Below are 13,627 nucleotides of genomic sequence, written 5' to 3'. Positions count from 1 at the left end.
ATAAGACACATTTCACTCATAATTATTAGAAATAATACAATACAAGAGACCATAAAATTAATTGACTGATTTGTTGGCTAAGTCGTTTGTTCGGCAATCTTTTGATCAGTATCATAGTCTCCACGAGTGGACGCCAAGTCCAGTCTTGAAAGTATTTTCCTCCACTGTAAACCACCTCAAAGAATGTTCACAAAGAACCGCGTTTCACGGTTTTCTGTTTTCGCGACGGATCCCAAACACGCATTCAACCTGGGCTAAAGGGAGAGCTGGCTCGAATGGTCAGCGAAGAGTAAAATACCTTGCTCGGCCAATTCGCGCAGGACCGTACGATGATTTCGACGTACATCAAAGCGAACAGCGAAGAGCACTCGTCTTCGAACCGAGCTTTTCATCGTTAATACACGGATTGCACGAATGAGGGAACGAAACGCGATCCATCGATAGGAAAATAAGCGTCGTCGTTCATTTTACTCGACGGATTGTAATTGTTAAATTGACCTCGGTCGGGAAAGGATATCGCCTGCTGGTTAGGTGAATCAATACTCGATGTTATCAATAATCAATATTGTTGTAGGTCGTAGCTCTCTCCTCGGGTTACCTTGTGGCTCTCATGATTGCTGTTCGTTGGTGAAAATAATGGCAGACGTGGTACGATATTGCGAGAGTGATGAAGCAAAATATAATTTATAGAATCCTATTAATCAAAGCAGAAAATGAAGTTGCTACCAAGTGGCGCGTGAAGTCAAATTGATTGGGGAGGTTTAGAAATTAGTACTCGTCAAATTCACTCTAACGAAGGAACTACTGTATGTTATTTTTTTCTTCCTTAGAAAGTACACTTTCCAAGAAACTTTTCATAGATTCAGCCGAAAGTTATCGTCTTTTAGAATAACCATTTTCAAGGAAAATTTGATATGTTTATTTTTCAAGCTCAGGTTGGAGCGAAATAAACGGAGCATCTCAAGTGGTCCATTCACACGATATGATTCAACAATCTTGACATTTATTTAACATTAAACCTACCGACACTTGTAACTATTTCTATCGCAATGAGACAAACGACTAGTCATAGAGACATTTTTTTTAATTAAATGCAAAAATATTTCACGTGGAAATAATTGAATAATGCATGAAACAATTGTATATAATTCATATATAGCATATAAGAACTGTGCACAAAAATTTGTAACGAAAAAATAAAATAAAGTAAAATATTAACGCTGACATCTTAGATCATTTTTATATTTTAAAGATGTTACAATAAAAAAAAAGTTTCAAAGACCCTTCCCGACGAAAACCTAGACGTCAAATCTTTCGATAAGATTATTACAATTATTTTCGCCTGAAAATAGAGTAACAGCCCCTTAAGGTCGGGAATCGTGTATTGTTTGCTTGTTAAGGCGAACAAACAGGCTCCCCCTTGTAGCCTTTCCCGTTTCATACCGCTAACGGCTTAGTTGGAAAATATCGGAAAGCTGGCACGCCAGGCGATAAAGCACAAAGGTATCGAGAAGAAAGCAGTAAGTAACGGGGGGGTGAAATGGACGCGAAACGGAAAGAAAAAGGAGCGGATGAAAAACGAGAAACAGAGTCGAAGCATTCCGTTAGGGATCGGATAAATTGGGTTCGTTCGCCAAGGTTTTTGCGGACTGGGATCGCTTAGGGAGGATAATTGAAGGCGAAGTGGCATAGTCGGAATGGATGGAGAGCGAAGTGGCCGGCCGGTAGAGAAGAAGACCCGAGAAAAGCGGAAGACTTCATTTTGCTGGCTCGTGAAAGGCGGTGGAATCGAGATACGTTGAGCCGTTGCCTGGAACAAAAGGGCGAGGTGGGCGACAACGGGAGGGTGAGACGAGGAGGAGGAGGAGGAGGAGGAGGAGGAGGAGGGTGGAGGGATGTGAGGGAGGATGGAGGGAAAAGTGGTACTTAGAGGTAGACAAGAAAATGGACAGCGCGCTCGGAAAATGTAAAACTACGGGTAGGAACTTCATAAATGAAAAGAGGAGGGACGGAGTAAGAAGCTCGGTAATAAAGGTGGAAGAGGAAAGCCGCGAAAGGAGGTCCCTCCTTGTTGACGTAACTTAGGAAAATAAAGCCGCGAAATATGACGAGAGGGAACCATCGCTAGCCAACGGAGAGAACTCCGGTGAAAACAACTTTTGGGACGAATGAAATCGCGTTTACGTTAATTTGCCGCTAGCTGTACTCGCGCTGGATCGCTGGAGCGTGTACCCTCCACTTAATGAGCAGTTTTAGTGGGAGTAGGTATTATTGAACTACTCGCGGGATACTAGTATGACGTCTGTCTCCATTTAGTACCAGGCGATGACGCCAAATCATAATTACCTGCAACTATCTGCGCCTGTCACGGTACCTGTTCGTATATCACCAGTTCATAATAACAAGCTTCAGAACTGGCAGTTAGTATGGCTCCATGAGTGAGTTATCGACGTCCGTGTAAGTGATCATACTTAAAAAAGACACCTACTGACATTTAGTTAGAAATGCGATGTTCAATGTACATGCAACATCAATATTCGTTTGGTTTCCAAAATAGAGCTTAATTATATTTATTTACTATTTCTTTCAACCACCATTCTATCAGTTTACAGATCATCTATTAACAATAACAAGTTCTAATATTAATAGTGATATCAATTTTCTAATAAACATCTAAATAATCACTCGATATTCATATCACTGTCCATGAAACAACAAAATTCATCTATTTTCTGAATTAGAATTTAATTTTATTTATTTCCTTTCAACGATCATTTTGTTCGCATTATTTTCATGGCAATTGCCAGAGGTCTTAAACAATCTGGAAAGCCTTCTTCTTGCCTCTGATGCTTCAACTCACCTAAAATATTTTACAGATCATTTATTCTGACTCAGTCTCCGATACGGTATTATCGAAGAAGTATTTATGGGACATCCTGTACATCCCAATCCTTTTACGGTAATCCTTCATTTGCAAGGGATATAGATTCACCTCGACTGCGTGAATCCGCAGGCTTGACAATCATGCGGATTCGCGAGATAAGAATCGAGTGTCTTTCTTCGTCACGATCCGTTCCCAGAACACTCCAATGCCAGAGGATTACGGTCTAATCTCGTACTCCCATCCGGCTAAGTCTGTGTAAATTCTTTAATATCTTGGCGACAGTAATCCAGCGGCAAATTCGCGAGGATAATCGACTACGCGATAGCTTTATTCCATAATCTCAACGTTTCCAGCCGTTAGTCGTAAAAATAAAGAGTCATTCGCGGAATGACTCTTGAGCTCTGGGTGAAGTTTGGAAGTGATCTCGCGACATTTCTCCAAGTTGGTTACCAAGAACCTGGATTACATATTCTCCAAGGAATTTGAAAGACAACAAACAAATCATTAAACTGAAATTTTCATTTTATAATTAACATGCATCGTTAGTTAACAATTCTCGGATTCCCTAAACTTCGTACTCACTCAAGCTTCTTAGATACTTCTACATTTTAACTCGTATAACCTCCGCCATAAGTGTTTCCATTTTTTTTAAATGATAAAGCTGCTCCCGGTCCAGCACAACACGTACGATCGATAAGTATACCTGTACAACTCGTGTCCTAAACTATCAGAGCAGCGAAAAATCCATAAAGGAACGGCAAGGGATATCCGAAAAGGGCAAGAATTACGACGGAAGAAAACCGACAGATTCAGGACATAGTCGATAAGCATTGCGCCCGGCCATGAATCAGTGTCGTCGTGTTTAGACCGCCAACAGGATTTGGCAAGGGCTCTTGCGGGATAATCTGGACAAAACCACAACGTGATATCGACGTTAGCAAACGACACGTGCGGACAGAAGCGATGGGAAGTGGACGTTTGTTCTGGTAGACGAGAAGAAGAAAAGCTGGCGTGAGAGTAATGAGATTTTAGCACAGAGGTATCAGGAAGAAGAATACCTCGAAAAGAAGGAGTCCTTAAGAAGAGGAGAAACCTAAGAAGGAGATCCCAAGACTGAGAAAAACATAATAAAAGGAGGTCCTAAGACGAAGGAACTTTTAAGAAGAGGAGCAATTCGGGAAGAAGAAAACCTCAAGGACGAGAGGACCTCACGAAAAAGGACCCTTAAGAAGAGGTAGCAAAAGGGAGAAAAAATAGAAAATAGAGTTCTTAAGAAGAAGGAATCTCTAAGAAAAAGGGATATCCAAGAAGAAGGAACTCCCAAGAAGGAATTTCCAAGATGAAGGGACTTCCAAGAAAGAGCTCCCAAGAAGAAGAAACTCCCAAGAAAGAGCTCCCAAAATCAAGGAACTTCCAAGAAAAAGACTCTTTAAGAAAAAGGAACACCAGAAAGAATGGAACACCCCTAAGAAAACAAGACTCGCAAGACAAAAGAATTAACACCTTAATAACATTTCAATGCATTTTTAAACGTCGAATTTCAATCTCCTAAAAGACACCTTTGGGCAAGTTTTTTGAACTCTGTATTGTTATAAAGAAGATGTAAAACGGACGAAAGAATAGAAACCAAATAAAGGATCGCTCTACTTAATCCCACGCCGAAGAGGCGCATTTCCAACGAAATAAAGTCGTCGAGACTTTGGTATGCTACCGTCCTCTATCTCCCCGACCTCCGCTTGTCGCCTGTCCTCTCAAGTCCCTTTTTCTTCCGTAAATTTTCCCACATTCTTTATGCTCGGCCGCAGGTATCTCGTAGGTGAACTTACGAAGTGTCTACCCGAGAATGATATATTCGGTACACGTCAAAATTGAGAGTGAAATATCGTTTTAGGTCAGACACCGAGAATCACGAAGCTTCAGCTTTAACAAAATTCCTGGAGCGAGAAATTTGTAATCTCTGCGTTTGCGTAAATGAGTCTCGGGGAGGCTGTTTACGAGAGAATCGTCTGGGATGAGAATCTAAAAATGAATTTATAACCGCATCTAGAAATTTGGTAGAATCTTGTCTTGTTAATTCTTTCGCTCAAATTATTTTAAATTTACGAGAAAAAAATAAATATAGAAGGAATGAAGGAGTTAAGGTAGTCCTCTGGCTTTCACTGTAGCATATTATTATTTTCAATTGATAAAAACCAGGTTATTTGTTCATTCAGAAATTCATTTCGTTCCTGTATCCAGACGATTCTTCATTTAAAAACAAGTTGAAAATATTCATAAAACTTTTTCATACGCAGCTTCATGTTCGCTTGCATTTGAGTTTTACTTTACCACTATGTCTGACCATGACTGACTGTTTCTACTTGTTTCTGTGAGGTTACATTTAATCTCCTGCATATCCACGCTTTTAGGATCTAATTCCTTTTAAAAAAAAACTTAGGAAACTTGCTATGAAAAAATGTAATTTTACCTTTTCTAGTTATTTTCACATAACGAATGAACTTTCCCTCCCTCACTTCTCTCTCCACCCTTGGTTGTACTATTAGTAATAGGGAAGTCAAATTTTCAATCTTATTTTGCGTTCGAACATAAATTTAAAATGTTACTTCCTTATGTCCTTTTCACTTCGTTAGTTACAATTTTATTATTATCATTATCATTATGAAATTTTAACGTCGTATTTCCGGCGATACTTAATGAATCTTTTCAAACGAGCAATTAAGTCGCAAAGTTAAAAGTAACGATTCCCCAGCGTATGTATAATTAATATTAATGCCCCGCGAAGTCTCGTAAAGTAGAACATCTTGCTTGCTATAATTGGAAACTTGCGCAATTTTATAGTTTGCTACGATACATCACGAAATTATTTAACAATCTAGTTTTGCAACCAGAATCCCCAATTATATTTTTATACCATAAATACATAAATACCCGCAGTCTAATAATAATATTAATAATGATATTATTAACACATTCACGTCACTTCAAATTCTATTCCTAGTTATAAAAAAAAATTATGAGAATTTTTTTATTTTATAATTACATATCGTAACATTGATATTTCAAAACATATTTTGTAATTTCTATATTTCCCTTAACGATGCAAATTGGAGTTGTCCGCCTTCAGTATTTTATTATTTTCGATATTAGAAACGTAAAACATCTGCTTAAACATGCAACTTGGCTATCTCCCTAATCTCTCATCTCTGGCTAAACGCTATTAAAAGTGGGATTCATGTTTGACACGATTCTCGACCAGGGAAGAGCCTTTGAACAGACAGCCGAGGTAATCCTACCGTAGCCACTACTTGAATGCAATGGAAGAATGGAGAAACGGATGAAGGAAAAAGCCGGGAGCTCGAACACAACCAGTGATTCGAAGGATTTGCAACGACATCGAAGCCGAGGTTTCGCTTGGTCCTACAAAAATTTCTTCTCTAACGGAACCGTTTCCCTCGCAAAAAAAAACCCCCATCGTTCGACGACAACCTCGCGCTTGCACACGCGCGGCTACTGGATGCGTTTCTACTGATTCCACGAGGAATTAAAACGATAAAAAGTCGGGAAAGAACGCTCGGCGCAGTGGAACGTGGGGAATCCTGTATTATCCAACGGGCGAAGTGAAAAGTTGCTGCAGAAGAACATTTTCCAGCGGGTATTCATGAGGTCGAATACCACTGCAACGATCTGTACAGGTTGGCTCAAAAACCAGCGTCACTGAATAAAAATACGAATATGTAATATAACAAGGTAACTCTAGAATGATTTCTCTTGCGTTTCTGGAGTCACTTGAGAGTTTCTGTCAAACTTTAATTTTATGGTGGTCTTGTCTCCGGAGAAAATCATTTTTTTTTCGTTTAGAAGAAAAAGAAAGTCACAAGTATCCACGACATTTAGTTGAAGAACTACATTTTATAGATTGCTATATATTATTCGATTTTATCAGTTTTGGATTAGAGGAATTGTGGTGATAACTCGCTTTAATTCATCGCACGTTGAACAGTAAGGCGTGTACGTGTAATTTTCGTTCGCCTACATTTTATTTGAATGAACGTGTATGCTTTTGGAGCACTCTGTATATGCGAAACATTTCTCTTCGCGGTAGCTCTTTACAGCCAGCGAACATGCATTTCTCCAACCGAGCTTCCAGAACTGGAATCGTTCCAAAGACTAAGGGAAGAAATTTTGAGTCGAACCTCGAACTTTGAGACACACGTACGAGTACGCACCACCGATGATGCATCATCCATATTTATTAGCTTCGCGGAGTGAAATGTTCGAAAACCAACTGATCGCGCTGACAGGGGAGACATTCGTTTGAAAAGCATTAATCTTCGAGTCTCGGTTAAAATATTGGTTTCAAATATTAAAACGTAATATTAAAGCTCTACATTCAATGAAAAGTACCTTACAATCCACCCTCAAACTGTGGTCCGATAAAGTGACTTCTCCACTTCAATGGATTCAATTTGAATAAAGGTAATTTAATTAAATAAAATATTCCTTGAAGTGAACTGTTTTATTAACTGTTTGTTTGCTTCTCTATGTAATCAACACTATGTAGTCCACACAAACGTAGTTTATTTATTCAATAAACGTTATAATTATTTAATACTCGTTTGGATATGTCTTGCTATTTCCTTTAAGAACATATGTAGCAAGGTATATGCTCGTACTGAAGGATAAGATGTTGTAACTCATTAAGAACAATCTTCGCACTTTATCGACCGAACCCTGACCTGGCGTTGAACGTGATCGAGTTGCGAAGCAGCCCTGTCGTAGCTAGGCCTCCTGCCCATTCCTGGCAATATATTCCCTCGGGTCTCGGAATTGGTATACAGACAATTAGCGCGTCCCCGCAGAGTGCGAGCCATCAGTATGAAACTGGGCTGCGAGCTCCATGTACCCACCCTGGTTGGCGCAAAGCCTTTCTAAACCTCTAATGTCTTCGCCAGACAGCGTGAGAGTTGATTAACCGCAACACACACGACAAACCGAAACTCTACTCCCGTGATATGAAGCCACCACTGTCACTGCAATGCTCCAACCACGTCCACCCGACCGAGGGACTGGGAACTCCGATGTCGCCCTGGACTAAAAGATCCCGGCCCACTGCGGCGATAATTCTTAACCGTTCCCTTGCTCGCTGCTTTGTCTAGAAGAATAGCCCAATATTATATTAAACGGGAAATCCGAAATTTCTGGAAATTAGGAAAACTTTGGCCTTTGTCTGAAATAATTTTAATTATAAAGTTGAAAGCTATATAAAAATAAAAATTCAAGGCATTATTAAGGGACGAAGAAGGGTGCCTAGAAGTGTTTCATTTAATTTTGAGAAAAACAGGAAGCATACAATGCCAATTATATAGAAGATTTATATGAGATACACAGATTGGATTTGGTATTGTATATATTTATACATATAAATTACTACCCTAACAAATACTTAAAGCGCCCCTTGAAAAAGCCTGCATATCCCCTACATATTAATTTGCACCCATCGTAAAATTACAAAATGTCTTCTGTCTGCATTTTCCCCCTCACCTAAGATGTTGCTGTTTGTTGCATCCGTGTTTCAAGTTTTAACCATCTTATTCCAAGCTGGAAAACCCTTACATTTCACCCCGTAAATTCCAGCGAGCGTTGCATAAATATGTAATGCGTTGGCGGGCGATAAAACCAATAAGGGCGTGCAGCGGCCGTGATTTATCGCATTATTCGGCATTATTAAACGGTACCATTTGTATTCGTTTCGCAGTCCATAGTTTGCGCGCGCGGAAAATCGAGGAAACCCACGGAAAATGTACCATGGCCCGCCACTCGGGATTTTCGTTCTGTATTTCAACGTTCTTGGACCGCAAGGGTTGCATGATAAACTTGGCATTGGAAATGCTCCAGAAGATGCCGGATAAAAGATCGCGTCTCTTCTCTCCCGATCGTTAGATGCACTTACGCGTAAACAACGACGTATTGTCAATATTTATTGGCCCAGTGAAATATTGCCAGTCCAACTCGACGTGATACTCCGTCGACGGTATCTGGGTCGAACGTGCCCCGTGATAAAGAAATTACCTTGTTAACAAATCTGCTAAATTACGCGGGATTATTATTTTTTTATGTTAACGAGTTTTCATTTCGTAATTCGGATAATAAATTGCTGTTTTGGATGATATTACGTAATACTGTTACGGAGGATCATCCCACTGCGATAAGGAGATTAGTTTGATATGGAATCTGCTTAATTAGCTGCATTATTTATAAAATTCTACGTGACGAGAAAATTAATGAGTTTTCGTTCCATTTTACACTGAAATATTCGTGCTAATTAGTATAATAAATTACTGTTGTGTGTTATTATGGAATATGATTACTTGTTTACTCTATACGACAAACGTGTCTTTATTAAATTTCACAGTAGACAAGGGATAAACATTAACTGCTGTTTAGGATCTTTTGTAATTTATTTGTTAGTAGTATTTACTAATAAAATAACTTCTTCCGTTGAAGGATAAAAATTCTTATTATTTTGCTTTTTCTTATTACTTCCAATAAAACGAAAAAATTAAAAGTGCATGTTATTATTAATTCATCTTATTTATGTAGGTATATGGAACTCATTAATTTTGTATAGATAATAGGTTTCTATAAGACGGATACGTTAAGAAGCATAGTTTTGTAACATTTTCATTCTTTCAATCCTCTTTTCAAAGTTCTCATAAAAGTTTTTATTACATGTATACATGATACGACATTAATTTTAAATGACTCAACAAATGTACATAATAACATTGTTCCCAACATTCAGTCTATAAATAAATAGACATATTTTGAAATGAACCGAAAACTGGCCGAACTATAAATGTTAATAAATATTAGTCTCGCTTATAAATGTGTCGTTAATTTATTTAAAATTCATATTTATCAAAATTCACTTTTATTAAAGTGGCCAACGAGTTTGGAGCATCCTGTATAAGAAATTGAACTTCGAAACTCCGGCAATTCAACGTTCAACGCGATTTACGACCCACCTGATGTCTCATAATCAAATTTCAGCGCCGTCCGTCCAAATAGTGGACGCCCTGGGTGAGCCCCTGAGGGACAAGTATTATGAGGCCGACAGCACCATCGAGCTATTGTGCGTTGTGCGACACATAGCGATGCAAGTGCAGTACAGTGTCGTCCAGTGGCTCCACGGCAATCGAATTCTGAACTACGACACGACGAGGGGCGGTATCAGGTAACGCTTAAATGTTAACTAACTTTCGTCCTTTGACCACCACACGTTCTGCACACAAACTTCATTCAAGCGATCTGGCCACACTGATTTAAATATTTCAGTGTTTTACGAAAATCAGCTTCTTTTCAAACATTTAATGTTACACAATTTCAACCCAATATTGTAACTAGTAATCGTTAGTATGCAATTCATATACGTAGATATCACAATTAAATACGGTAGAGTAGATGTGAAAGAAATATATCACGTTAATGTACATATCCCTTTCACTAAAATATGTGAAATGTATGCAATATGCAGGATAATATTTGCATACCAAAATATGTATTTGCATAAACATCTGCCGTCTACTAATTACTGACTCGCTGTATTTTAAGTTAGTTGCTGCTACATGTTTATATAAGATTTATATTTTATTTTTATCGAGACGTAGATTCAATGTGCGAATAACGTATACGTGATTTTTATTATTAAAAATAACTGGAATAGTATATATATATAATGCTCGTTCAAAGACTAAAATGATTTTGAATCCCTTCACACAAGTGATTATTCTAATTATGCATTTTAATTCAGAAATAATCCCATTCGAAATATTCTAAATTAAATTGTCATTAGGAGTTCAACAATTTCGATGAGTACAGCAGAACGGTGACGATAGAAGCGAGTGAAAATGATTGATTTGGGCGAATAGAAAGAAATTGAACGATTCATATTTTTCGATTGTAAATGGAAAAAAATTTCTTCTAGACTTTTCAATATCTCCAAATAGAACAGAGGACAAGAATATAAAATCAGGCGAAATGACGGGTAATCTTGGTGCAGGTATTCGTAAAAAATATTCAACAGATGCGTCGGGAACGAATATTAAAAAAGATCAAACTTTCGCAATCGTTTGACATCCAAGATTGCGTGGTTGCAGAAAACTATCGGGAACGAACGTATTCTCTTCGACATAGGAATTGAAGTCGCTCGAATTTTGCTCTCCATTGAGCATCATTGAATAAGTTTGGAGACGTATAAGAATTCATTACCCAAGTTTCGTATAATTTCAAACGCTTCGCCGTTCGCTCCGTCTCCGTCGGTGGCGATTAAAGCGTGTTTAAATCGAAAGAAGAGGCTCATAAATTTAAACGAGTTTCGAGGTCGAGAACAATGATACGTGCATCAGTACATCAGCAACAGTTTTGTGGCAGTTCAACGCTCTGATACATTGCAATAATAAGAATTTTAGTCAATTTGGGATTTAACCTTGTCGATAAATCTTGTTTATCGTGACATTGGAGTGGTAGATAAAAATAAAAAAAAGAATGAGACCAAATTACCTGGAAACATGTGTAATTATTAGTCCAGTAATAAGAATCTTGAAAAAGAAACAGAAGACAGAGAAAAATTATTGCAATTTGACAGACATCGACATGTTTCTTCTGAAGTACTCCTTCCTTTAAATAACTTGTCATTTCAAGCATATCATTGATCAAATTCTGCCGAGATTATTCCATTCAAAAGTTTTCAAAAATATTCCTTTCGCATTAAACATGCTTACCAATAATAAAAGCACCCATTACCTAAATAGACTAAATTATCACGAATCGAAAGAAGAAAAATACAATTGTAAATTACTCCAAGGATAATCATCCTGCAGCACGACAGAGAGAAATAGCTGCAACCTGACAGCCATCAAAGTCTATCCTCCGAGATTCTCGGTCTGATCGCAGCTCAAAGCCAGCCTTTGCATAACTTGTCGTACCGAAGATACGGTTGATCGGATCCTACGTGGCTCGTCATAAATCATGCACGATACCTGACCGAATGCGAAATGCCTGACAATCCTGAGGGCGGTCGTCGCGGTGCGTGCACCGGGACGGAAACGGGGTTGAGTTACGCTCGTTACACCCAAAGTTATAATCCAATGTCAACAATTCGAGGCTGCCTTTCCGTCGAGTCTCCGGGACGAGTTGATCCGCGTCGCGTACACTACTCTAGCATTGAAAGCGTGCGTCGGTTAGGCCAGTGGTTTCCAACAGGTGTGGCACGACACGTCGAGGCTGTCGTGACTAGAGTACGTTTACAAACAAAGGTTATTGTCGGTTGAGGAGATCGAATGTGCGCATGAAACTAATTCGGCTTGATAAGAGTCATTAAGAGAGGTTTATTTAGAAAAATTAATGAGCCGTTCGCTACACAAATCGATTAACCACTTTTTGAGAAATCTTTAATTTAAGTGTCGAAGAACTTGGTATAGCTTTTTATTGAGTAACGAGGTCAAGGCGTATTTATCATACGTACAACTCTATATTGTATTATTTATATATTATACTATGTATATTATATATGGTATATTAGTGTGTCTTTCTAATTAGAGGGAGGAGGAACAAAATAATTGTATATACAGTTAATAAAATTAACGCTCTCTTGTGGCATTTAATAGTTGTCTCCAAAAATTGGAATAAAATGATTCTTAACAACGAAGTGATTTTTAATAAGTCTGAAGTACATGGGTCAATTTAGCCAGCGTTGAAAGTCAATAATCAAAGACCACGTTTTTGGCTGATTTCCCCTCTGTTACTTCATGGATCATTTTGAAAAAAATCTGAGCCACTTCAGACAATGAGGTATATTTCACAAAATTATTTCAGATTTTTTAGTTGAAAATCCACCTTGTGAAAAATATTGGTAAATTACTAAAAATACCCTCGTCAAATTTTGATGGGATGAATTTAAAATTTATGAAACATCTGACGTGCTAGATTATGTGACGTTATACCCATAACAGTTACTCTTAATAAACTGTCTCATTCAAATAAATACACTAAAAATATCAGTCGTGACATACACCTACATTCCATTGATGGTACCCTTGCCCAACGTGAGGTAATAAAAATAAATACCCACGATACTTGGCACTTTGTGAAATATATCTGGATGCAAAAATGGTTGGGAAGCATAGGGAACTGGCGCAGATCCGATCGCGCGGGGATGACGTTCGGGAAACAGGGACAGAAGGGGTCCAGGTCGCGGGGAGGGTTGTCGGTAGCAGCACGACTGGCAAAGCGGAAGTAAAGTTAGATGGAGGTAAATGGAATTAGTTTGCACTGTTCACCCCTCGGGTACATACCAGGGCCGTGTACATAGAGGCTTGGCCTCCTCGTTTCCGTAGCATCCTCACTCCCTACGACCACTTCAACCTGCCGGACAGCCCACGTGGCCCGTGGAAACCGCAGACCGTAAACACGTCGCCGCAGGAAGCATCGTTTTGCCGCTCGTTATTTTTCTCGGCGATATAACCGTCCACCATCCAGCGAAATTTAAAGCGACGAGTTATTGTCGTCGCGGTCGCTCCTACGGCGAGTTTTAATTAACCCAGCTGCGAAGGATGTTCGACCACCGGATATTGAGGCACCGTGATCTTGCTTGGAACGGCTCGATCGTCGTTGGAACGGGACAAAGAGGAATGCTAACACCTTGAGGGTCCATCGACGGTGGTGTACGCGATGTTTTCAGACAGT

The 13,627-nt window shown here is 38.9% G+C and overlaps 1 protein-coding gene across 5 annotated transcripts in view; it reads left to right on the top strand.

Annotated features, from left to right (window-relative positions):
* Positions 1-13,627, top strand: part of LOC128878236 (zwei Ig domain protein zig-8-like) — a 296,557-nt gene that overhangs the window by 270,211 nt on the left and 12,719 nt on the right. For all 5 annotated transcript variants that reach the window (XR_008457383.1, XM_054126519.1, XM_054126314.1 and 2 more), the window contains one exon: positions 9,935-10,118. Coding sequence is in view for 4 of the 5 variants with exons in the window: in XM_054126519.1 (XP_053982494.1) it covers positions 9,935-10,118 (184 nt within the window). In the remaining variant the exon portion in view is untranslated. The remainder of the gene's footprint in view (positions 1-9,934; positions 10,119-13,627) is intronic.

The sequence above is a fragment of the Hylaeus volcanicus genome, chromosome 1 (assembly GCF_026283585.1).
Source record: "Hylaeus volcanicus isolate JK05 chromosome 1, UHH_iyHylVolc1.0_haploid, whole genome shotgun sequence".
Lineage (NCBI taxonomy): Eukaryota > Metazoa > Arthropoda > Insecta > Hymenoptera > Colletidae > Hylaeus > Hylaeus volcanicus.
The sequence above is the reverse complement of the archived record's forward strand: the minus strand, read 5'-3'. Positions and strand labels throughout refer to the sequence as shown.